This window comes from Dromaius novaehollandiae, chromosome 7 (genome assembly GCF_036370855.1).
Source record: "Dromaius novaehollandiae isolate bDroNov1 chromosome 7, bDroNov1.hap1, whole genome shotgun sequence".
Taxonomy (NCBI): Eukaryota; Metazoa; Chordata; class Aves; order Casuariiformes; family Dromaiidae; genus Dromaius; species Dromaius novaehollandiae.
The window spans coordinates 23,665,735-23,692,184 of NC_088104.1; the positions used below are offsets into that span (position 1 = coordinate 23,665,735).

General features: G+C 45.9%; 1 protein-coding gene across 1 annotated transcript in view; it reads left to right on the forward strand.

The window, feature by feature from the left end:
* Positions 1-26,450, forward strand: part of GAD1 (glutamate decarboxylase 1) — a 33,466-nt gene that overhangs the window by 2,161 nt on the left and 4,855 nt on the right. The window contains exons 3-16 of the mRNA XM_064514932.1: positions 1,305-1,367; positions 6,418-6,576; positions 7,093-7,335; positions 9,110-9,200; positions 13,754-13,866; positions 15,324-15,439; positions 15,546-15,625; positions 15,817-15,871; positions 17,053-17,169; positions 17,332-17,396; positions 20,792-20,870; positions 22,516-22,665; positions 24,642-24,749; positions 25,463-25,552. Coding sequence (XP_064371002.1) covers positions 1,305-1,367; positions 6,418-6,576; positions 7,093-7,335; positions 9,110-9,200; positions 13,754-13,866; positions 15,324-15,439; positions 15,546-15,625; positions 15,817-15,871; positions 17,053-17,169; positions 17,332-17,396; positions 20,792-20,870; positions 22,516-22,665; positions 24,642-24,749; positions 25,463-25,552 — 1,529 coding nt within the window. The remainder of the gene's footprint in view (positions 1-1,304; positions 1,368-6,417; positions 6,577-7,092; positions 7,336-9,109; positions 9,201-13,753; positions 13,867-15,323; positions 15,440-15,545; positions 15,626-15,816; positions 15,872-17,052; positions 17,170-17,331; positions 17,397-20,791; positions 20,871-22,515; positions 22,666-24,641; positions 24,750-25,462; positions 25,553-26,450) is intronic.

The window sequence follows — 26,450 nt, forward strand, 5'->3', positions numbered from 1 at the left end:
AGGCGGCTGCAGGTGGATAGAGAATCAGTGTATCGCCCTGGCTAGGCAATTCAGACAGTCGTCTACCAAAAATAAATAAATAAAGAGGCTCGATGCTATAAAGCATCAGACACAAAGAGGGGGCAACAGTAAGAAATGAAAGGTTGTCAGGCACCGCAAAGTGGGGAATAGCTTTTACCCTGAAAGCGCTGCCAGGGCTATGAGGCATGAACATCGGAGTCATTATTGTGATTATTCGGCAACTGGAAAAGACAGGGGGAAGGGGAGTGACAGGCAGCACCATATAGAAAAACAGCTCTTTTTTCGGATGAGGGTAATAGGCTGTTGCCTTTTGCTGAGACGTTAGACATAGAAATCGAAATAGCGGGCAACGCAGTTAAAAATGAAACAGCCTTCCCCAGAAGCGAAGAGCGGCTCCTTCCCCTTCCCCTTCCCCCACCCCCACCCCCTGCCCCGGCCCGGGAGCGCGTCCGTCCAGGGGCGGCTCGCCCCGCTCGGCCCTGCCGGCAGCTCCGCGCTCCCGCGGCCGGGGCGGCGCTGCCGGGCCCGGGGGGCGCTGCCCCCGCTCCTGCTCCCTCCTCCGGGCACCTGCCGCCCGGCCGCCGCCTCCCCCGCGCCGGCCCCGCGGCTCCTTCTCCCCGCGGCTCCTTCTCCCCGCGGGGCCGCTGGGGTTTTGCCGGCCCGGCCCGGCCCGCCCCGGCACCGCTGCGGGCGGCCGGGCAGAGCCCCCGGCTGGGGCAGGGGCAGGGGCAGGGGCAGGGGCAGGGGCCGCCCCGGCGGACGGGCCGAGGCCCGCGGCGCCCGCAGCCTCGCGCTCCTCCCGCCGGCTGCGGCTTAGTCATGCTGGTCCCGTCGTCTAGTCAAATACTGTTTTTCACCCAATTAATTCCCGAACTCTTTGGCGACCCCATTTCATGCCAGTTTATTTTAAGCTGCCGCTTCCCTGGATTCTCGCCAGTAAATTATTAGATGTCCAGGTCCCAGATGCCTTTCCCTTTCTTCCCGACGGGCCAACGTGTCACTTCAGTGTCACTGAAGAGACAAAGAGCCTCAGCTGCCCTGAGCGAGCCAAGCACTGACCCGGCACCAGGAGCCCTCTGGAAAGCGGTGATTTCTTCCGAAACTCCCTGAGCAGCCCCGGAGGTCAGGGAGCGGGGAGGGGACCTAGGGAAATACGGAGAAATACAGGGGAGCCTGCACGTGTGCTGCTCTGGGGTCTCACCGCCCGCACCCCCCCGCAGCCGTCCTGCCGCCGCACGGCCCGTGTTGTGGCACCGTGTGGACGTCTCTGCCCTTTCTTTCAGCCTACGACACCTGGTGCGGCGTGGCCCACGGCTGCACCCGGAAAATCGGCCTCAAGATATGCGGTAAGTGCCCGCGCCTCCCTGCCCACCTGCCTGCCTCCCTGCCCACCTGCCTGCCTCCCTGCCTGACTCCCTGCCTGCCTCCCTGCCTGCCTCCCTGCCTGCCTGACTCCCTGCCTGACTCCCTGCCTCCCTGCCCACCTGCCTGCCTGACTCCCTGCCTGCCTCCCTCTCTGCCTGCCTGCCTCCCTCCCTGCCTGACTCCTTCCCTCCCTGCCTCCCTGCCTCCCTCCCTGCCTGCCTCCCTGCCTGCCTGCCTCCCTCCCTGCCTCCCTGCCTCCCTCCCTGCCTGCCTCCATCCCTGCCTCCCTGCCTCCATCCCTGCCTCCCTGCCTCCCTGCCTGCCTCCCTCCGTGCCTCCCTGCCTCCCTGCCTGCCTCCCTGCCTGCCTCCCTCCGTGCCTCCCTGCCTGCCTCCCTGCCTGCCTCCCTGCCTGCCTCCCTCCCTGCCTGCCTCCCTCCCTGCCTGCCTCCCTCCCTGCCTCCCTGCCTCCCTGCCTGACTCCCTCCCTGCCTCCCTGCCTGACTCCCTCCCTGCCTCCCTCCCTCCCTGCCTCCCTCCCTGCCTCCCGCCCCCGCGGGGCGCGGCGCGGCGGCCGCGGGCGCCCCCTGCCGCCCGCTCCGGAGGCGTCTGGGGCCGAGGCGGGGCCCGACGACCCGCGGGCCGGGCCCGGCCGCCCCCGAGGCGGCGGCGAGCAGGGCCGGGGGGGGGCGGGCGGCGGCGGGAAACGCGCGGGGACTTTGGGCCACGGCTCGCTGTCTGGGATTTTTCAGCCTTATCGGGCTGGAAAATACGGATCTCCTGGGGGGAGAAGATTAACGAGAGCTTTATTAAAGGGCAATCCGTCAGCTTGCTGCGTCCGCGAGATAGCGCTGGCAGCCGGTCAGCGCGCAGGCACACGAAACGCGCGAGGGGAAACAAACACACAGTCAGATCGCAGCGTTATAGCACGAGATTCATTTGCAGATAACAAGCTGTCTTCCTTCTCGAGATTTCTCCGTAGCTCCTTCGCTTTTGGAGACAAACAGCCGAATCTTTATTTTCTGATAGAGAGAAGCGTTCAACCTAGCCTGCGCCCTTTATGAATAGAAATTATTTCCCGTTTTCCCCCGCCAGCTCTTAGTGGTGGTGGGCGGGGGATTATTCCGTGGGAGAAAGGAGCATTTTATCAAAGCAAAGAGACATTTAAAGCCCTCATCCTACCCGCCTTAGTCGAAACCCATTCGTTTATTCATTTCGTTACATGGAAGTTTGGACTGAGAAAGAATCAGGTTGCGAAATATTTTAATCCTGTGCCTATTAGAGATTTCACTGGTACCCGCAGGCGACATTAACGAGTAGTCGCTTAGTTCTATAAATAGCTCCTGATCTGGGTTTAATGGACCATTTCCCTACCAGTCCCTCCAGTGGCTGGAGCGATGGGCTTTTTCATCATCGTTTTAATTTAGCCCGGCAAGCAGAACTGATAAAGTAACGCACCGCTGGGCTTGTTCCGTGTTGCTAGACGACCAGGGTTACAGGGGGACAGCACAGCTTCCCTCAACTTAGGTGTTACATCAAATACACTGAGAGTGAAACATCCCACCATTTTGGATTTGAGAAAGAAAAAAAGAGGTTATTTTAGGGGCGTCGTGAAGGGAATTCGAAACAAGCAGTGGTGTTGTGCTGTTGGGTCGCTTTTTGTGCTCGGTTTTCCTTTTCTCCTCATTTTTGATTGACATGAAAAATATGCCTTGAATAGTATCGGTACTTCGGAGTATTGCAATCCGGCCGCGACTGCCGCTTCCGCTCAGCGTTCGCTGTGTAAACCCTCCCGCTTGTCTCCAGCACCTTCGCCGCGACACGAAGGGAGAGTTACCTTCGGCAAATAGAGCGAAGTTCTGAAGCTGCCATGAATAATTTCTAAGTACAGATGCTAAACAAGTCGACGTTTAGTTATTGCAGTCGATGCCTCTCGTCCTTACATTTCACAAGACATTGTTCCAGACCCTAAATATTCCGGAGTTACAAAGCCTGGAGTAAACCTGGCGCCTCCGAATGGTGCTTTCCGTGTGTGCCGCACATAAATCGATTCATTTTGAAAAGCAGCTTTAACTAAGGGTTCAGCCCAGAGAAAAGGCAGATCTTGAACAACAGGTTTGTTCTTCCGCCAGTTTTTGTATATTGTGTGGTTGATACCTTCAGTAATTACCTAGCCAAGATTTATGTGTCATTTCTTCCCAAACAACTGGCCGATTTAAGGATTAGCCACTTTCTCCTCCGGCCGAAAGCTGCCGCCTGAGAAGAGCACTGCCGCTGCCCAGCCCGCGCACCCGCCGTGGCTGCGCGCCCCACTTACAAAAAGCACATTTTAAAGCGGCCGAATGAACTGTCACGGCTGCGAAGCATGGGCGGACTTGCCTCCGTGCCTGGAGCTGCAGGCTACGCCTTTCGCTCCGACCACGGCAGTTGTCCTCGCTGCTGGGCCCGATTCCGCCGACACCCGGCACCGCGGGAACGCCCGTCGCAGCGAAGCGGCGCGGGTGCCTCAGTTTCCAAACGCACCCGCGTGAGGCAGAACCTCGGCTCTCCCCCCCGCCGCGGGGTTTGTGCGGCGAAGTCCCGCCGGCGCCCGTCGAGCACCCCCCGCCGCTGCCGGGGCTCCTGCAGCCGCGCCGACGTGCACCGACCCGCGAGGAGAGCCCGGGCCCGGGCTCCGTGCCTGCCCGCGAGGCGGGCGAGCTGGGCTCCGGGAGGGCCGCGAAGCGGGAGACGGTTTACACACCTTCCTCGTGTTAAGTCTGTTGGTCCCCTGATGTGCAAATGCTGCCTCTCCTAGCGCTGGATTTGCGGTCGCGCTGGGGACAGAGGAACTCCTTCACCGTTCTGGTATCGCTCTGCTTTTAGAGCTCTGTGTCTTTTAATGCAAATCGATGAAAATACCTTGCAGCGCAACACCTGGGGGACGCTACTGCTGGGAAAGGCCGCGCTCCCCCTCGCTGCGCGACCGGCAGCCTGGACCCTATTCGTGCTCCGCTACTTGCTGGCTCTCCTGCGCTGTTCTCATGCTAGGTGTCCGCAGAGGACACAGCTGCAAGTTTTGGCACAGCCGTGCGCTTTCCCCGGGGCGTGGAAGGGGCCCCCGAGCAAAGCCTACCGCGCTTCCCGCAGCCCGGGGGCCTCGTCGGGACAAGGAGCCACCGCCGAGGGAGCACACCGCAGAGCCAGGATGCGGCCGGCCTCTGCCCCCGCGGGGACGTGTCGGCTCGCCCGCCCGCGGGGACCAGAGCCGCGCGGCGGGGTCGCGGCGCTCGCAGCAAGTGCCGCCTGTGCTCATCTCTGTCGCGTAACTTTTCCCGCTGACTATCGCCCCCGAGAGCCCGGGGGAACGACGAGGAGGGGAAAAAAGCGAAGCGGAGCCCCGGGGAGCGGGGGTCGCTGCGGGACGGGCGTCCGGGCCGCCGCACTCCGGTGTCGGCTGCCGCCCTATCGGGCAGGCAAACGGCGCTCGCCAGGCGGAGCCGGTAATTCACTGCAAGGGCCGTTAAAAGCAATTACAACGAAAGTAAAATATTTCACCAGACCTGAATAGCTACTCCTAATTTGCGCAAGAGGAGAGAGTCACTTAAATCAAGCTGCTGGTTTGGCAACTCGTGTTCCTGGAAGCGCCACAGGGGAAAATCGCTTGGTAGGACGTTGTCATTACGGAAGGGCAAAGCGAGGCGGGCGCGCCGAGGAGCCCCGGCGGGCTCGACCACCCTGCCCGGCCCCCCCCGGGAACCCGAGCGGGGCCTCGGCCGACGCAGGAGGGGCTGCTGCGCGGGGGCCGCCTTGCCGGCCGCTCTCCGCCCGCTGCGCCGCGGGCGCGGGGCCAGGCCCTGCCGCCACGGCCCGGGTGCAGCGCTGGCTTCCCTCGCTCCCGGTCTTCCTCGGAGCGGACATCCCCAGCCACGGCGAGACCCGCGTTTATCCGCTGCTGGTGCGGATTCGACGAAGCAACAGCAGCAGCGAAGCGTACGGGCCCGTCCGGGAGAGGCGCCCTCGGCACGTGGCGGCGTTGGCCCGGCTGTGTCCGGCCCCGGGGAACGGGGCCCCCCGGCCGCGCCGTTTCGGAGGCCGGTGCTCCGGGCAAACCGAGGCCGGTTCTGTGGCACCGCCTCGCCCAAGCAGCAAAGCCTGGTCGGTGCAGGCTGGGAGATCAAAATCCGTTACCTTTGTTCGGAGCGAAAGGCGAACGCTACCTGTGGTTTAGCGGGCGCCGATTTAATGAACAATAATTGTCACCTCCGCCTTGTTAAAGCAGACGCCCTCGTTACCCGTCGGGGGCCCCGCGTGGCGCCCACCGCCGCAATTCGCGGCGCGGGTGGGCCTGGCGCCGCCGCTAGGCACGTGCGGTCGCCTCGGGTCGCGTCGCGTCGGGTCTTCTGCGCTGGCGCTGCGGCGCGGCAAGGGCGGGGTCCCCGCGGGCGCCGGGCGAGCAGCGGTGTCAGCACCCGAGCGTCTCCTCGGGAGGAGACCCAGCCCCTCCCGGAGGCGTGCTGGCACCTACAGCGGCCCCCCGGTAAGAGGCAGGTGGCTCTGATGAGTGCTACCGCTGCCTTCAGAGCACCGAAGAGGGACGCTCCGGAGCGGCTGGTGGTTCTCACGCCTGTTGTGTGCGACAGCACCAGAGAGAAGCGAAAGTGGCCCTGATTTTAATCATACATCATTGCCCCTGTCTGCTAGGTCCATAAACTTCGCCTGCAGGCTGAAATAGCATTGACTTATCCTGAACTCTCTTCCAGTGGCTGATTACTGAAGTGGAATCTGTCTGATCGACTTAATAAGAATTTACCACTGCACTAAATGACGAAAATTTGTTTTTTGCATGGCTGGGTTTTTGCAGTTGATGCCATTTTGAGCTCTCCCTCCTGGAGGCAAATAATCTCCATAAATACTCTTATTCCTGACCTCATTAGCTAAATCCAGAGCAAACACCACTTTGCACTGTTGTCTAGAGAGCTGCTGTAGACATTTCAAAACATGCTGGGAAGTGAGAAAACCCTGACCTGTGCTCCTTGCAATAACAATGTAGGGTTCCTGCAGAGGACCAACAGCCTGGAAGACAAGGGGCGCATCGTGAGCTCTCTGAAGGAAAGGCAGTCCTCCAAGAGCCTGCTGGCCTGCGAGAACAGCGAGAGGGACGCCAGGTTCAGGCGGACCGAGACGGACTTCTCCAATCTGTATGCCAGAGGTAAGCGCACTTTACAGCTGCTGCTCGCTCCGTCTCAGGCACATCCCTCAGCGTGGCCTGCCTTCGCTTCCCTTGGAAAGGCAGCCACGCTCAGACCTTGCTTTTGCTTGGTTGCTTTTTAAGGAAACTGTGTGTGCATGTTTGTTGAGAGCCGCACCGAAGATGCTGACAAGTCTTAAAAATTTTACGTGCTTTGGGCTAACCCTCTCCAACCCAGCTCCAGCAGCTCCTCTGGGGTCGCTCGAGATCTAGCCTCTAGAAGGAGAATAATTTTGTGTTTTATTTTCTTCTTAGTAAATTAGCAATGAAACCGGATTGCTAGTATGGGGGGCCATGGACGAGGAGGGTGGGGAAGAGAAATCAGCCCGTCTCGGGGAGGAGAGGCAGCGCGGCAGGAGACGGGCAGCTGCGGGGCTTGGGGCCTTCTGCCGAGGTTGCCCGCGGCCGGTCCCGCCGGGGCTGCTCCCGCTGCGCCTCGCGTCCCAGCAGCCGCTGACGGCTCGGTTTTGCCCGCAGATTTGCTGCCCGCCAAGAACGGCGAGGAGCAGACCATGCAGTTCCTGCTGGAGGTCGTCGACATCCTCCTCAACTACGTGAGGAAGACGTTTGACAGGTCCACCAAGGTGCTGGACTTCCACCACCCGCACCAGCTCCTGGAGGGCATGGAGGGCTTCAACCTGGAGCTCTCGGACAACCCCGAGTCCCTGGAGCAGATCCTGGTGGACTGCCGGGACACGCTCAAGTACGGCGTGAGGACAGGTAGGTCCCCCCGCCGCTCCGAGAGCCGCGGGCCGGGGGGAGCCGCCAGCGGCACCCGCAGCCTCGCCGCCGCCCCCGGGGGCTCCGCTCCGGGCTGCTCCGGGCGCCGGGAAGCGCCGGGCGCTGATGCTGCCTCGCAGGGCTCGGTGCTGCTGGCAGAGCCCGGCACAGGTTTGCAAGCCGTAATCTCCTTCGCTTGATGAAATGCGAGCGGTGTGCATCTCCGGGGAGCAGTATCATTAGGTAAACGAGGGCGTAAACGACACCGAATTTGCAGTTTTTCTTCCTTCTGTTCGCCAGACGCTTAATGGAGAAGAGCCTGAAACCGAGGAGCCGTCCATAAAGGCGCCCGGGGGGTCTCAGCCCGCAGCCCGCAGCGCCGCCCGCCCGGCTCCTTGCGGCACAGGCGGCCGCGCCCGCGCCCGGCAGCTCCTGCCCGTGCTGGCGCGCTCCGGGCAGCCGCCGAGCCCGCCGGCTGGTTCGCCCCGGGGCGGCAGCGGAGCGGGGCCCTTGCGAGCCCCGGGCGGCGGTGCTGCGGGCGGAGCCTCCGGGAGGGAGGTGCGGCTGCACCGCGGTGTTCAGCCAGCGCGTCCCCCGCGCCCCTGCTTCTTCCCGGGGCCGGCAGTAGCTGTCCCCCGGGACCCGCAGGCACACAGGTCAGATGCGCGCTCGGTACCTGCGTAAGCTTCAAAAAGAGCTGCTGGGACCGTGCGGCGACCCAGCGCGCAGCGGAGGTGTTGCGAAGGCTGCCCTAGCTCCCCCGGGCCCGAGGGGTCATGGCTCTCTCCAGGCAAAGCTCCCATCAAGGCTAGGCAGGATGGCTGCGCAGCCCAGCCCCAGGAAATCCAGGTGCTCGCCGGCAGCGCCAGGAGACCAGAGAGACATCTGTCAAAATAATCCCCCCAAACATGGGGGATGTCATGGCAATGGGGAGACTTGCTAAGCTGCACCGTGGTAATATTGCTGGGCATTAGCACCTGCCCAGCCCCGCACTGGAGAACTGCTGGAAAGCAAACACGGCCGGCCCCGCTGCGCGCTTTTCCGTCACACCTGGGCGGCTGGAAGCTGGCAAAGAGCTCTGCTCCCCGGCTGCTCCAGGGCTGTGGAAAGCCCAGTGGGGCCGTGGCCCAGCTGTGCGGCAGCGCTCAGTGGGGCCCAGCAGGGTCCAGGGCCCGGAGTGGCCTGTCCCTCCTCTCCACGTGTCCCTCTGTCCTTGCCAGCCTCCTCTGTGGGCCATGCCGGCCCCAGCCCCGCTTGCCGCCGAGGCCTGGTGAGCAGTGGGCTGCACAGCTGTGCGGCTCACTATGCCAGTGTGCTTGTCGTGGCCCTCCTCACCCATATGGTCAACTGCAAGCCAATGAGCCTTCCTCGCTTTTCCCCTTCAAATGCAAAGGTAGCCCAAACCTGTAGGTCTTGCTCCTGAGCACGGTGCCTTGCGAGGCCCCACGCAGTGCAGCGCAGCGCAGTGCAGCGTGGCGCGGCCCTCTGTGCTGGCCCTGGAGACGGCGAAGGAGCTGAGGCCTCCGGCCCTGAGTGCCCGGGCTTGGCTGAGACACCTGCCACAGCCTGTGGCTGCTCCAGCCAAAGTGGGTTTTCCGGTTTGTAGCGAGACTTTCATGAAGGGTCTCCACATAGAGAGGAATTGCTCTGAAAACGTTGCCGAAAGCAGGTCGCTGGGTGCGATGGTTTGTGTCAGAACAGCTGGATGGGCTGAAGCTGCAGCCCGAGAGTCAGCGGTGAAGCTGTTCTGAGCCGCTCTCCACCACCCTTCCAGGTCATCCCCGCTTCTTCAACCAGCTCTCCACGGGACTGGACATCATCGGCTTGGCTGGCGAGTGGCTGACGTCGACTGCCAACACGAACATGTAAGCAGCGTCCCCTTGTCCGCGCCGGCCATTGGTATTTAGAGGGGTTGCAGCTATTGTGGTAGACATCTATTATTTTCTTCTTTAAATCTGATTTCTGAAAGTCTCTTCAATAAAAGCATCTCATATTTTTTCTCGCTTAATGCGACAGTGAAATAGTTATATAAAGCTGAACAGTTCTTACAAGGAATTTTTACGTCACTAACATACACAAATGCAAATATCCTGGAGCACATGGTAAGTGAAACATGTTCATTCTAATATAATAATATGAAATGTTTTCTCTTCTCTTGGACCAGTACTCATCTTTTCCAGTTTTTTTTTTAAGATTTGTCTTTAGACTGAGTAATTCTGCAGCTATCCATTTGTTAACACCAGCGTACAAAATATTTAAAACTTTATGTTAAAACTTTATGTTGTCTTTCCTCCTATTGACTTCAAAGGTAATGGGCTTGGGGCCTCCTCTTCTCCTGTTCATCTTCTGGCAAAGTTGTTGTTTCTGGGTGACTTCAAAAGGATTTAAAATGTAACACTGAAAATTAGTTTGATGGTAATGAAGGAATTACCCAATCTAAGATCTGTTAAAGTTTTGAGTTAAAGAAAGTATCAAAACATATCAAAAAGAAAACATTTGCTTATTTTTCTTGACCTCAAAAATTAATTAAAATTACAATTAAGTGTAAATTTGAACTTTTGCAACAAAGAGTATAATTCAGGAAAAAACCCAAATCTTAGGCAGTTTTTATTTGTATACTGATTTGTATATGTTCCAAAATGTGCTGGGACTCCAAATACTTAGCAGGTGACAAAGACTGCCTTCAGTTTAAGCCCTATATTGGATGTTTTAACTCTATTCTTTTCATCTAAAGCTATCTAGAGTTTGGGAATGTAGATTCAATGTTGCTAATTGGCAGAACACAAGAAATGCATCTGCAAATTGAAAAATGAACACAATTTTTACTGGTGCTTCCATGAGTAAATGGTTCATTAAATATAGCCGAGTATTAGCAACTCTATGTAGATTACAAGCTGTGCCTGTTTTGTGACATTAGCGATAAAGAAAACTACATTAGGTGTTCCAGCCAAAAACATCCTGCTCTTTGCAATAATTGTCTTCTTAATTATTTTTTGCAACATCACAATTAAAGGTGAAAACAAATCTCATTACATTTCTAAAGGAAAACTTTGCTTAAATATTGTTTCCATCTGTGAGGAAAGCATACTCCAATGCTGCAGATCCAGACTGCCACTTTTTGTAAGCCACATTTCCTTTGCCTAACATCTTAGCTATCCTTTCCTTTTGCGATCAGGGAAATTGCACAAATAGGATAAGGCAAAATAGAATTTGGCTCTGAGGGAGAATATGATAATCTTGGAAGTATTGCCGTCATTATTAAGAACATGAGACTCACTTATTCAATTCCAAAAGAGTAATTCTTTCTTTATGAGATTGCTTTACTTTTCTTTGATTGGTTTTAAGAGTATATTGTTAAATAGCTACTTCTGTAAAGTGTCTGGAGCATTTATACTTAAAGCAAGAACATATGTTGAAAATAGTTTTCTGCAAGCATGAAATTTCAGTGTCTATTTTTTTGTATGGAGTTTACCAAGTGGAAAATAATATATTGCTCTCTTCCTGCTCCCCCGCCCCAAGCAAACCAAGGTCAATACGATATGTTTTAAAATAACACAGTAATTAGAAATACAGTTAAAGCAAGATGTTTACAAAATATGATTCAAAGAACTGACAGAGAAGGTTATTTTAAATAGCCAGATCAACTCTTTGTGTTCTGGGGAATGTATTATTTGTTTTGAGCAGTGCTTCAGCTCAGAAGAGCAGGTTCTGACCTTTATCTAGAAATCGTTCTAACCTGCTAGACAAGCATGTAATGTGACAGTAGCACTAGACTGTGATAAGGAGTTTGTTTTCCATTTGCCATTTTTCGTTTATACATATAAACAATACTTGAAATATTGGTGAACAATTAAAAAAATAAGCATTTTTTTTCCCAAATGAGTTTTGAGTGATCAAAACATTGGTGGCTCTTAATATTCTAAATTGTCATTATGAAATGTTGTTTAAATGCCAGGTAAATATGTCAAATTAAATATAATAAGCTTCCTATATAGGCTTAGAAATAATGTATCTCTGTGGCATTCACAGCTCAATCACTGGCCTAGGACATTCAGGGGAATTTTCAGCTGCCGTTCAACCAGCTCCAGGGATCTGTAGCGTGAGGCGCTCACACTGGGCAGGCAGCAGCCAGCGGAGGTTAGAAAGGGATAGCATCATCCGGAAATCCTCTCTATGCCCCTGTTAGCCCACATGAGAAAATTATACTGATAGTATCAGTATTATGTATTTAGGCTCATGTAAACATAACATGTACAAATTCTGTAAAGTGCTTTATGTTTGTTCCTTTTACATACTGGCAAACAGGAGAACAAGGAGATAAAATGATTTGTCCTGCTAAAAATGCTACTGCCTTTAGGTGAGAGCAAAATTAAGCCAGCCCTGGGCACCACCAAAAACCCCATTCATATATTCTGTTAGTAAAGAGATGAGGCTTGTGTCCGCTTTAGTTAATTCTTAGAAGTACTTATAAAGGTTATAACTGTATGGAAAACCTAGTCAGGACTTTTCATCAGGAGATTGGTTCTGAAGTAGGAGAATTTCTGTCATACCAAATGCATTTTCTATGTTTTACTGATGTTTTCAAAATCATTTAAGTTTAAAACAAATAATTTGGAGTGGTCTTCACCAAAATGCTATTTGGAAAACCATAGCCTTCATCTAACATAGCTGCACTGGCCCTATCATTTGTAATCATCCACAATCTTCCTTTATTGGATTGTGAGTCTTTGGAGACTCAGAAAATAATTACGTAATAAAATAAATAAGCATTTTATTTGATTTTAAGTATATTCAACATTTCCTCTGTGAACGCTTGACATTTTATTTTAAATATATATTTTTTAAAAACTTGCCGAAAGCTATATGCTTTTCATACAAGCCTCTGAATCTTCCAGGAAGTATGTAGGCATCAGCATGTATGTCCTCAGGACAAAATTCAAAATGCATTTAAACTGATGTAAAAAATCATATTGACTTAAACATGTCTGTACTGGGTTACAGTGGTTTATGTGGTGCTGAGTTTCTATTGACTTCAGTTGGTCATTCTGCCTGAATAAAGGCTGGAAAATATCCTAGACTTGCAGTGCGGGGGAAAAAGAAAACAATCTACTACTATGATTTTGCTACTGAAAAGATTTGGAACTGAGAAACCAGACACCAACTGGTTTATTAATTTTGTCTTTCTGTAATTTTTGTCGACATCTGAATTCCAGATCACTGTTCATATGTCTGTCTCTGACAGTTCTCATCATGATAAAAGCAAAATAAATAGTATTTTGGTGTTTCAAAACTATAAATAGCAACAATTAGAAAAAAATATTATTGAATCTTAAATGTTTTAAAAATAGTGGTATCGTATCTGTGACGGACTAAGGACATAGGCAAGGTTTATAGAAAAAGCTAATAATTTATTTTAGACTAACCAGTGTAGATATAAATAGAAGACAATCTTTCAGCCGCGTTACCTTCTTCAGACAATTTATCTCCTTAAATTTTGCCATAGCTATTCTCAAAATGTCATTTTAGTATTAGTAGAGAGACAGCACATAGATTTTAGCCAGATTATTCAAATGAAAGACGTAAAGAATCAGTCAGATCCAAAGTGTTTGGGTGTCTTATTCTTGCAAATCCCTTCAGAAATCCCAGGGTGATTGCTTAGTTTCTTTCTGTTTCAAAAAAAAATTTTTTTAATACAGCAAGCAGAGCTTATTTACAGCAGTAGCAATTTATCCATGTACCTTGATCACCAAAAATGGTTTTATGGCTGTCACTTTCCATCCATATATCTGTCCGTGACATCATGGCATATTAGACCATGCAATGTGTTTGCCTTCATTAAGTGGATACAATAGTTGACTGCTGTCTTGTTTTTTGTAATTGGTAATTAGAAATTCATCATTTATAATTACTCTTGACAGTTATTGATCATATGGTATTGTAGAAATAAGTTGTCCTTGGAGATGAACAGAATAAATCCACATAATTAATTGTATTTAGACTTTGAACCCTAGCTCAATATCTCTAATTTTGCTTGAGGTTAGCTGGGTGAAATTCACTGTTTTCATAAGGTTTTGGCAATATGTTATTCCAGAAGTGTGAAATTGGCACTCTGGCAAACAAACATGTTACAGTCCAATTTTGCATAACAATGACCAGTGCTATGATGGTGAGCACAAGTCTCATGTGGGCTGTATAGAAAAGTTACTAAGGAGGGGATGTTGTAGTCTTTATTGACCAATAGTGCCAACATTGTTTTCCTGAGGACTTTTTGCTTGAGTGAAGATTGCAATATCAGACCCTCAATTTATGGGAAAATTTTTAGGAATCTTAAGCATTTTCACCAAGAATCACAGACTAGGAATTCATTGTGTGTTTTGGAATTTGTATTTAATTCTTTATTGTTGTTTTATCCATGCAGGTTTACCTATGAAATTGCCCCTGTTTTTGTCCTCATGGAGCAAATAACACTTCGAAAGATGAGAGAGATTATTGGGTGGTCAAATAAAGATGGTGACGGAATATTCTCACCTGGTGGGTTGCACTTCACTCTTGGTGGTTTGACCAAAACTTCAGAAGTAAAAATAAACATAAGCCTTGGCTGAATGCCCACATTCTTCATGAAATATCTGCAACACAAAATGACATGTCAGAATTTTAGAGATAGGAATTTCCCACCTGAAGTATATATTTTGTTCAAACATAGCACAAAAAGTTGAAGAAAATGATCTTTATTTTTTGGTATGGCTATGTATCGTGTCTGTACAGAAACCTGTCCAACATTTTTAAACTTGATTTTGTGTTCTGGTACATAGTCAGGCATTTAAATAGCCTTATTCTTATGCCTCATTCCTGGAGGTGCTGAGCAACCACAAGTCCTGCTGACCAACGGCTCTTGAGAATCACATATTGACTTCTTTGATGGTTGATGAGGATTTGGACACACAGTCGGGTAAAGTGCGACTGGCTGTTGGTCACTTCCCCTGGCATCATTTTCCCAGAAATCTGATTGAGTTTCCAAAGTATGATTTTGAAGAGCAGGCCAAAGTGTCACCCCATGAAGGCAATGTAAGGGCTGTCAGCAGTGGCAGAAAAGACTGAGATACCACGCGGAAGCCCTAGGGCCTGTGTGTGGACAACATGGGCACCTAACAGAGCTCCAGATTTCTGGGTTTGTGGGTGTGAAACATGCTATTTCAGAGGATGAAGGACAAATTCTACCTCCTTTTGGAATAATCAGCCTAAAATCCATGAATGCACACTTACTTAATTGCTAGTCCCATCTGCAAGAAAAATATGGAAGATCTTTCCCAGTGTTCTTGTTGGTGAAGAAATATTGGAGGAAAAAGTTCTCTTAGACTTTATGGATGAGGTTAATCTTATTAAATCTTGATGTCTGCATTGTACAGCTGAGCTAGTTTTCCTGGGATCTTTTTGTAAGTAAATCAAGAGAAATAGATGCTTTCCCTCAATTAATCTTCTTCAAAAATAAATATCAAAAATAGGTTGGCTGAATCATAGCCTACAAAGTACCTTTTCCTGTTAACTGACTACAAAGGGAGCTTAGGATAACTAGCTCAGATGTAGAAATCTACCTTTTAGACATCCATCTCTACATCTGTGATAAGATGGGATAAATCCAACCAGCACATGACATTTCTTCAGTCCCAGTCAATTTGATAAGTTTCTGCTATTCTTGCCAGGAAGAAGCTGTCATGCAGAGGCAGCATAATGAAAATGGATGCCTTTAGGACTGTGTTACAAAAATATTAGCAATTGGAAGAGACAATAGATAGGAAATTCTGACTCTCAGTATGACCTTCCAGAAGATCTGTCCCTATCCTGTTTAGACGGGTAACCATGCATTTCAGAGATTTATTCTTTCATAGTTCACTGCCACTTTCACTGCGTAATACAAAAGAGACTTGTTTGTCTTTGGTCTGATATGCATTTTTTCTCATAATCACTATTTATTATTCATTCATTCACAGGAGGAGCTATCTCCAATATGTACAGCATAATGGCTGCACGCTACAAGCATTTCCCTGAAGTCAAAACCAAAGGCATGGCTGCAGTCCCTAAACTGGTTCTCTTTACCTCGGAACATGTGAGCTTAATATACTGCTAATTGTTAATTTTTTGATACATATTTTGAAGATGTTTCACCGTTAAATGAGTGCTCTGCTACTAAACATGCATATGTTTTGCTGCAGAGTCACTACTCAATAAAGAAAGCTGGAGCTGCACTTGGATTTGGAACAGACAATGTGATTTTGATAAAATGCAATGAAAGGTAGGTTTTGATATATTAAATGTGTTCATCTGTTAAATTTGTTTTATTGTGCTTAAAGACTGGTTCAGTACAGGGTGTCAAGTTGCTAATGGCCTGTTGAGAAAATCCTATTAAATTATTTCAACTGTAGCTAGTATTTCTATGAGCAGTCTTTAATTTTCTTTGTCTTTCTGTTTCTGCAATAATTACAGAGGCAAAATAATACCAGCTGATTTGGAGGCCAAAATTTTAGAAGCAAAGCAAAAGGTAGGTTTGTGTTTCTAAAAATTAGTGCTTTAATCCTTGTGTTAATAAAATGTGTTATCTCTCCCTTTGAAGGCTGAGGGTTAACATTAATCAAGAATGTTATAATAATATTTTCATCTGCTTAATTATACATTAATGTATTTTTTAGGGAATCATCTTTATATCTTGCTAAGGTTTCCATTTACTCTCTAAATACCCTATATTTTTAAACTCTTGTCCCACATCTGTATTTTCTGATTTCTTTTTCTTTTATAGCTCTCTGTTCAGGAATATTGGAAATATCTGTTAGATTGGAAATATCTATTGGAAATATCTGAAGTATCTGGAAATTTCTGTTTTGGAATATTGGGGATAAACTTTCTGTTTGGGAGAAAGATCCTTAAAATGTAAAACTGAAACTGATTTTAGTCAAACTTTAAAGTTTAGTAAAAACTATTGAAAACTCAAGTTGAGGTTAGCCTTAAAAATTCCCGTAGAATTCAAGTGGCAGTTTGCAGGATTAGTAATTATAGTCAGTAAGTTAATGTTTTTTTATTTGAGGCATTCATCATTATTTTTGGAATCAATGTAATGAAAAATCTGTTAATGTTGTATAGAGCTACTAAAGTTAGAGCAATTAAGATTTTTTTTAAACTTCTTTACATTTGGTCGTTCCTTAAAGTTGCAGTTCACATTTATTTCATCTAATTCAAAATTGACTTGCTTTGATCTGATAGTTCCACATTTATTGCTTTTGTTTTGGATTGTTTTGTTCTGCTTTGTTCTCTTTATGGTAGATAAAGTCAAATGGAACAATTTTAGATCTTTGAATCACAATTTACAAATCATATTCAATTAATTTGCCTCTATACTGTTATAAAAGTCTCTTAGCTTTACTTGACTATTGTTAGTTTGTTACTGGAACATTTGAATCTCCTAACTGAAAGAGATTAGACAAAATGCTATTTTATCTTCTGATTAGCTAATTTTGTGAGGTTACAGTAGGATGAACACAGCCAGTTTGTTCCTACCCTGTATCCAGTTTGTTAGTTTCTACTGTTTCTTGTGTGTGTCTTTCACACGGGAAGCAAAACATTTTAAGATGGGAAAATGGGACAGGAACATTTCTAAAGTGATTTTCACATCTTTTTCTGAACTAGGTTAGATTTTGTATTTAATTAATATTTTTATTTATATTGTAGGGATATATTCCTCTTTATGTAAACGCAACTGCAGGCACAACAGTATATGGAGCCTTTGATCCAATACAGGAGATTGCAGATATATGTGAAAAATATAACCTCTGGCTCCATGTAGATGTAAGTAGCTGAACAAAGTACTATGATTTAGGCAAAAGAGGATTCTCGTTCACATGTTTCATCTTGAATTAAAACATTTATTATTAGATCCAGAGTAAATTAAAATATGTTAGGCTTTTCCAACCAAAACAGTGAGTCTTTTCTTTTTTCTCTCTCTTCCAGGCTGCTTGGGGAGGTGGACTTTTGATGTCCCGAAAGCATCGTCATAAACTGAACGGAATAGAAAGGTACTGCATACTGCTTATTGGTATTATTGTTATTTAAGCAGTTTTATAGGGGTACATGATGCTTCAAAAATGCGTGAAAAGATGACTTTGCTGCAGTAAGGAGCTTAAACAGTTAATTAAACGTAAGTAAGACAGACAGAAGAGGTTAAAACCAGGAAGATTAAAACAATAATGCAGAAGAAAACAGCTGAGATGTACAGCTGAGTGAAAGGTAAGTTTTCAGCAGATTTGAAGGGGAACAAGGATATGGGTTGGCAAAAAGAAAGGAAGATTGCTCTAGGCATAGCTTGGAACAAGCCCCAAGTCTGTGAATGGGTGAAGACGCATTTGAGAAAACCAAGGTGCAGGGGCTAGAAAAACTATGAAATGTAGGGCTTTGAAAATAGCAGTGAGGAAGGAGGAATACAAAGAAAGTGTTTGAGAACGGAGGCCTACAGACGTGAAGCCATGACATTGTGGGAATTTGTGCAGATTCTCTTCTGAAAGAGATCTGCAATCATTTCCAGAAAATAAAAAGCCTATGTTCTGTCTGAAAATTAAAGTTCGGTAAATGAAAGCCGGCATATGGACACAACAAAGAGAGGAACATATACTAGTTAGCAGCAATTTTTAGGGGCAAGTTTTATCCCCAAGAGGGCTGAAAAGGACTCTGATAGAAACAGAGCTGGTACAGTTGTACTGCGCCAGGCAGAGGGCTGAGGAAGCTTACGGGGAGGCCAGAAACAGGGTCACAGATGCTCACTGCATCTCAGTGTGAAAGGGCCCAAATGTTGGTGCCACATGGAGATTGTATGAAACAAGCAGGAAGCTCTTGTAGAGGCCAGAGAGCAGTCTGCAGAAAAGAGTGCATTTAGGTGCCCCAAAACACACAACCTCGGTTACCAAGCTACCCACTGAGGCCAGAAGCCAGATTTTATTAAGCAATGAATTGAACCACATTTAAAAAGGTAAAGCATGTATGTTGGAAGTGAGAACAGAGTGAGAGCATGGCCCTCACCTCAGCCCTTACAGTTCAAACTTCAGGAGGGGTCTCATGTGTTATGAGTAGCCTTCTGCACACATGTTCTCATATCCAGTGATGACGAGGCCTTAGTCTGTAGAAGATGCTATATCCATAACCCAGCGGGTGTGTTGGCCTCTACATTTCCCTAGATAGCCCCCAAAGGCTGCCCATCTGAATAAAAATTAGAAAAGTGTTGAAGAACCAGAAACGTGGGGCCTTTACCATCACTGCAGATATCTCAGCTTCCAGGAGGAGCAAAGAGGATTTGAAAAAACCTCTACCCATGTACTCTCAAATTACTAAATTGCTTCCTTGAGCCACCCATGCCAAATGTGGGCACTGTGTAAAGGTACGAAACGAGAACAGTGAGCAAAGCTCCTCCTTAGGGGAAGCTAGCTTTCCCCATTGTGGGCATCTCATACAGTAAATGAAGAAAAAGTATAGGCTGAAGAATGGTGTGGGCTGGGGAGTGCAGAAAGACTGAACCGAAACCAAGGAAGAAGAAAACCACGTGGACGCTTCTGGTGCAGGGGAGCAGTGTGGGGCGCCGTGCTCCCTCTGAGGCAGCAGAACCACGTTAACCTCTGCCCAGTCCAACCTGCCAGTCACTCATGCAATGGCAACATGTCTAATACGGAATCAATAATAAAAAATGTTTTCCTTAACCTATGCAGGTTTAGTCAAAATGGTTTGGCACACCTCTTCTGGCCTGAGGTCAGCCCAAAGGTGCTAATTAAGACCATAATCTCAAGCAATGACTGGAAACAGCAGGCCATGAAGCGTGCTGTTCTTTCTTTTCTAGTCAGCTGCAGTGATCTCCAAACACTGGACGAGGCCCATACACACTGCGCAGCTGTTTGTCACAGGCCCCAGCTGGGATCTATTGCCAACACTCAGGCGGGACTTGGGCTGCCCAGAAACAGGGACATACACACTGCCATGGGTACAGAGCTTGAATTGCCTGTGCTAGAATAGCCGCTGGCTGGCTGGCTGTGCAGGACAGAGAATGATGTCTTCATGCTAAAATAAACCAAATGTTCCCTGGGAAAACTACTTCAGACTGCTTTTGTTTGGAACTTTGAAATTCAATAAATACGCTCAACTGAGACCGTAGCTTTCACTCAAAAGAAAATGAGCTGTTACATAAATTCCTGTTTCTTGCCTGCTCCCTGTGAACTACCATTTAAGTTTTTGAAAAGAAAATGACTTCTTCAGCTTATTTCTAAAAAGGCACCAACTGAGCTATGCACCTGCTGGTCTGCACTGCCCACGCAGATTTTAGAGGGGTGGTGAGCCCCTGAGGTGCGGCCCAGGCTGCACCATTCTCGTGGCCGAGGCATGCTGCTGTCGAAGCTCGTGCAGGCGGAGGCTGGGATCACATCCAGACCCTTTGCCGGATTAGTGAGTGAGCCTCAGACTCTGGGGCGAGGAGCCACTGTGTTGCCCTGCATAGAGGAACTGTGGGTCTGGCTGTGCCCCTGAGAGCAGCGTGTAGGAGAAGAGGAAATCTCTCTGAATTTCCCTTGAAACATACTGTATGAACACATGCAAAGTCTATGAAATATGTAACTATGGACTTTCCTCCTCTAGAAAGCACAGTGACTCAAGGGCACATTTGGTTATTAATGACCTAGAATGAAGAGGTCAGCAGATGTGTAAAGTTGGGACATATATTTTAGCATTACCATTAAACTATCTAGGATAGTGTGTTAAAATTACAGACTATCTCATCTCTTTGGCCAGTAAATTCAGTGATCTTGGGCCTCCATTTGTGCTTACACGTAAAAAGTTTTAAACTTTATATACAGAACAGTAGGCATGTGCTATAAAGTTTTATAGTCTTTTAACAATCCGCAGTTTTGACAAGATAATACAGAAAAGGCCTCATATGGCTCTGACTGGAAAAGTGGATAGGCATTAGGAGTGTCTTTTGCTTTCCCTTGTACTCTTCCAGCAGCTTTTCAAGGAGGAACTGTATTTTCCTGCTGCTTCAGGTTGTCCCCTTAGTTCTCTGCCCCTTCCAGTCAGTACCTTGAACTGGTACAACCTGTCAAACTGTTTCTGTTAGTTGTGTTAATGCTCTTTCTAGAGGTGGAGTCTTCTGGGGATGAAGTTACAGTATTAGCTAATCAGCATAGTCTGACACTAAGTAGCTGGTATTATGAATAATATAAACTAAATAGAAGTCCGACATTGTGATATTAATCCAGGAAAATTCCTTTCCTGGACAGTGCAGCTGGGAAAGCAGACATCTAAGGCAGTAATAACCTCCAGAGTGAAAACAGCTGGTCAGAGCTCCCTACACTTCCAGCTGAAAGCAGAAATTGAAGGTGGCTACTCCCGGTTCAGTTTTTGTTTCCTTGATCTATCTGAATGTGTAATTCTTTTGCAGAGCCAACTCGGTCACTTGGAATCCACACAAGATGATGGGAGTGTTGTTACAATGTTCTGCCATTCTTATCCGGGAAAAGGTCTGCTTTATATTTCATAATTAAGCAGTTGAAAAGGAAATTGTAAATGTCAACCCCTACTTTTTAAGGGGTAGTGCAAAATCTATTTCATTTCATAAACTTCTTTTGGAAGGACTAATTGTGTGGATTCATATCATATTTCATTAGAGAAGAAGGAAGCCATTTTTTCTTTTTCTGGTTTTGGTCAAAGACTCTGTGGGCCAGATCTTTAGCTGGTGTATCTTTGCATATTCTAATGACAACACTAGAGCTATGCTAATACACTTCATCTGAGCATCTGCGCCTTTGTTTTTATCACCTACTGAATATATAATATACCCTTGGTCTTGGTAATTGTACACTGTTTAGACCACGTAAATAAGTGGCAACTATTTTACCTTACACAGCGGTGTAGAAGTTTTGCAGTTCGGTTGAAAAGAAACCACGCTGCTTTTATTAGGAGTCCACATGTACTTTTAGGGCTTTACTGTATGAATGAAATGTTATGAATTTCTTGCAGTGGAAGCAAGACTGGTGTCTGAATTCTTTTCAGATCTGTCTTTTCCTTAGATAATCAAAGAAGTTACATTGTCTGTGGGTAGGACTGTTCCTGTGGTTTGCTAGTTGCTGGCATGTCATTCGCTGCTCAGGGAGGTTAGTTGCAGGGGAAATGGTGCCCGTGCATAGAGCTGGGATGTAGGAGCTGGGGGCTCCAGCCCTCGGTCTACCGTTGGTCTTCTGGGCGACCCAACTCTCAGCTGAGGACCGTGGTATTCCCTCTTCTTTGTAAAACACTTTGAGATCTATTGGTGGGAAGCACTAGCCATTTTTTAGTGGCATGCATGCTTACCGTGCTAACTATTGTAAGATTTTGGCAAAATCATTCTCTGTATGAGAACTTTGGGTGTTTTTTTGTATTTATCAGATGTAACAGTGGTCTTTGAGCTTCTTCAATGAGCTGCTGAGATATTCTAGGGCAGATGCAAACTCCTTTAGAAATGTCGTATGTCTAAGATTTCTATGTAGTATAGAGGAATTTGCTTTTCTGATTTTCCCTCATAGACCCCTTAGAAGTAATGCACAAGTTTCTATTGGTCTGTGGACCATCATTTTAAAGGTAGCTATTGTGAAGCAACCCACCTCCCCGGCTGGAGCTAGTTGCTTACTTTTTAATATTTTTAAGCAAAAAAGTCCAGTTTGGCTCATTTGTGCCTATAGTATTACTAATGTAAAGTGGCATAAAGCTGGATGATATATGAAATTGAAGCTTTCAACTTTTTTTTCATTTTCTGTAGTTACATACTGAATTGAGAGACAATAAGTTTACTCTTGTGTATGTTTTAACACGTCAAAAATGTAAGCCTTAAAAATGCAGTCTTAAGTCCCAACAGCCTTACAAAGTAAAGTGGACAAAGTTAGTATGGAAAACTCAGAATCCAAATTCATTTGAGGATGTTAAACTACTCAGGGTCTTCTAAGTGAGATTATGAAATTGTCTGTGGATCAGGTTCTCAAAACTAGGTCAGCATTTCATAACCTGGTCCTTTAAAGAACAGTTCTGTATGTCTGACATGCAATCCTTTTACGTTATTAATGCATATAGTTTCAGATGAACATCTGCCATACAAGTTTCATATACCTTAAAATACATTTGTTTTTATAATAGGGTATACTTCAAGGTTGCAATCAGATGTGTGCAGGATATCTTTTCCAGCAAGATAAACAGTACGATATATCCTATGACACTGGAGATAAGGCAATACAGTGTGGGCGACACGTGGACATTTTCAAATTCTGGTTGATGTGGAAGGCAAAGGTAAATAATAAAAGTTCAGGTCTAATGTCAGAAATGTATTTATTTCATCTGTAAGTCTCATGTAACAGAATACTTTTTTAACCAAGTGTTTGTTAGATTACTACCTCTAAACACAAAGGTAGCTAAGTATCAAGTCAAGAAAGAGCTGTTTAAGCTGTAGAACGATATTGGCCATCAGTTAATTCAGCTGGAAATTGGAAGAAAGCATTAAGTCACTAGATGAGTGCAGTTCAAGGACAGTCCTGCAGTAAAAGCAGCGAGGGCAGGACATCAAAATGCTCTTTTGTTGTGATTCTATACACTTACACCAGTATTTTATGGCAGGTTACTTGCACTAGCAGCAGAGTTAAGAGGGTCCTTCCAGCCCTATATTTCTATGTATGGATTTTATTGGCAACTTTGAAAACAAAGCCTGCTTTTTAGGGAATTGCCTATCTAATGATTTAACAGTTGATTCCCTGGCACGACTGTGGTATGCTTGGATGGCCACAGTTAAGCACAGGCATACATGTTTATAAGATGATGGTTCACACATTCAAGAAAACACATCTCATTTTTCTTTATCTGCAATCATCTTATCACTGTTATTCTTGCTGTTATTCTGACAAAATGGGAATCCAGCTGGGTAACCTGACAACAGTCTGATCTTTTTTTTATAATACTGAGATTAAGTCCAATGGCAAAATGTAGAGTCATAAGATGATTTTGACTTTGAATGAGAATTAGCGATAGTAAATAACCTGTGATGATAAAAGATGTCTGCATGCAGATTTCCTCATTATCGAAGACTGAGGGAAGTAAATAACAGAAATGTAGATATACAATTACTTTTAAACAGACTCATTTTGGAGATGTTACTGTGCATTTAAAAATACTTTAGAAAGAGAAAAGCAGAACTTTAGTATCCAGATACACAAAATATGTGTAACGATTAATTACTTCAGTGATCAGCATAGGTTTGGTTACCAGGCTAAGTGCATTTCAATTAGGACTCGATTCTTCCTCCAAAATAAATAATTTTGGAACTGTAATCCAGCCAGGTGACTCCACCTAGGGCAAATTAGTAATGACTGTGACTTGTAACTTTGAAGTACGTAATTTATGGTTCTAATTATCATGTGCTGGCTACAGACACCATCAAACACAAGTAGATTGGCTGTTCTTCTAAATATCAGCGCTAACCACCATGAGGGAATCATACTCTTGTCTTCATAACAGAAAATAGAGCCTAGGCCCAAAAGTTATCTTGTAACTTTACCTTCAGACATTTCAATCAGTACAAAGAGTTTACCCCAAATATGTAATAATTTAATAGTTGTGCCCATCCTTTTTACTTCTTCATTCATGTACAAAAGCATTCCTTTTTAAAAAACTTTGTTTTTCTAATTTTATTTTATTTTTTTTTTACAAGAGAAACATCAACATTCATCTACTTTTTCTGGGATTATGATCTTACAAAAAATCGCATATTACAAAAGACCAAGTAGGCGGGCAAATGACTTTAACAAACCTATTGCAGGCTTTTATTTGCTTACTTTTTTAATGCAAAATTCTTGCAAACTTTCTAGTGAAAGTAAGGTGTTTCCCCACTCTGACCCATTCAAATTAGTTTCCATTCCATGTTCATAGCCATTCAGCAAAAACTGGGAAGCTAACACTTAATATTCTTGATATTTTTGGAAGTTGGAAAAAACAGAGCTAAAAATAATCCATTAAAATATCAAAATTCCTTTATAATTATCATAATAAATTCTCTTAAAAACAGAGCAAAACCAAAATAATGATTATAATGAGGACAGATATAGTCACTTATGTAGGGACTGATTAACTTTATTTTTAGATTGGAAAAGAATAATCCTGCTAATGTTTTGCTTTATGGCTGAGCCTGTTTACATGTGAAGCTTATCTGAAAAGATGATTGCATCAGAAGAGGAAAAATAACCATATAGTTAATACTTACTTTCTTTTTAAAATAGGGTACAGTAGGATTTGAAAATCAGATCAACAAATGCCTGGAACTGGCAGAATATCTCTATACTAAAATCAAAAACAGAGAAGAATTTGAGATGGTTTTTGAAGGAGAGGTAAGTTTTCTTTCATTTAACCTGCGAATAGGAGCCAAATTGTGGAATTCTGAAAACCGTCTTCACACTGCTCAGAGTTTTTCAGCCCAGCTGTGTTGAGTTGCTGCTCTTATTGTCCAAAGAATAACGTGACTATTGACTTCTGGGCAGTCGTTTGGCCAAATGTGTGTGGTTTTGTATTGTAAGTATCAGGCTGATCTCCTCTCTCTCTCCTCTTCAGAGGACTTCTCAGTTTAGGGCATTAAGACTACCTTAATACAATCTACTCATGCTGGGATGCCAGGCGCTACCACATACCTAACCGTAAACCTGCTATTTCTGCTATATCCGCAGTTGCTAGTGCCACTGCATAAACTTTTGGCTGATACAATAATAAATATACTCTCTTTATTTATAAAAAAAAGGAAAATTGTGTTTTCCTTCCTGGGATCCTGGAAAGCAGTTCCTCTTAAAACTGCATGAAAGTGAAAAGCATTTGCACCCTAAAACATTGTAAATGGGACAACTAATACAGTATATAAGATGACAAATGCAAATAGCAGTACTGTAATGCATTTATTTTGTTCTAACATACAGAGATAGCAAAGTTAATACTATATTTGGGCTTCCATGTCTGTGCTAACATATGCTGCTGATTAGCCTTTAAGGTACTAGTGTGAGTGATCTGTATTATTGTGTTTATTGATGTATGTGTTTGGTTATTCTTTTTGCAGCCTGAGCACACAAATGTGTGTTTTTGGTATATTCCACCAAGTCTCAGGGGCATGCCGGACTGTGATGAGAGAAGAGAAAAGTTACACAGGGTATGAGGCTTATATTAAATTCAAAAATACAATCTACTATTTCAACACCAAATACTCCATTTATCAAAAATAATTCATCAATGTGTGTTGACACGTTGCAAGTTCTGGGACATCAGTTCAATTGCTGGTTATGACCTTGGTGCCTATTCCCCTTTCTCTCCTGTTTATATTGTGGCAGAAGTCATGTTACCCCTATAGAACCAGATACAACACATACTTAATTATTGTTTATTACACGTTAGGTGTACGGTTCCAGAAGTGTACATGAGTTTAAATAGTAGCTAGGGACAGAGCGGTCCCTGCCCAGGACAGCATATCAGCAAGGAAAGGGAAGAGGAGTTGTTTGAAAACACTAGAGCAGATAAAGGACATGGAAACCTATACATTATTAGGTCTTTATTTTTATTTTAAATGTTCTGGTTGGTCATGGGTGATTTCACAATATTTGAGTAATTAATGCATTTCAGTGAAAATCAATATCCTTTGGAAGATTTTGGGATAAATTTATTTTAAGGAATGATGGAGTGAGCAAAGTGAGGACATGGTAGAAGCAGAGCCAGGAAAAGTTTTCGTGATGTTTAGGACTTGAAGGAAATGAAACACATTAATTTTGTAGTAGGATTTTAGACAGAAGTGGAGTGAAGTAAATTCAGGAGACAAAAGAATGAAATTATAGTTGTCAAAATGAGTTGCAATTTTTTTGTATGTGGGAAGGGAGAAGAATAGGCACCCTTGGGAGGTTCTGTAGAGGATTTTGTGGCTGCATCAGGCTGGGGAAAGACAACAGAAGGCAGCTGCAGTTGCTGGGTGAAGCCATTGACATGTTAGACAAAGAAACTGCTGAAAGTGAGAGAGAAAAGAGGAAGATGGATGAGACTGGGAAAAAGGATAAAATGTT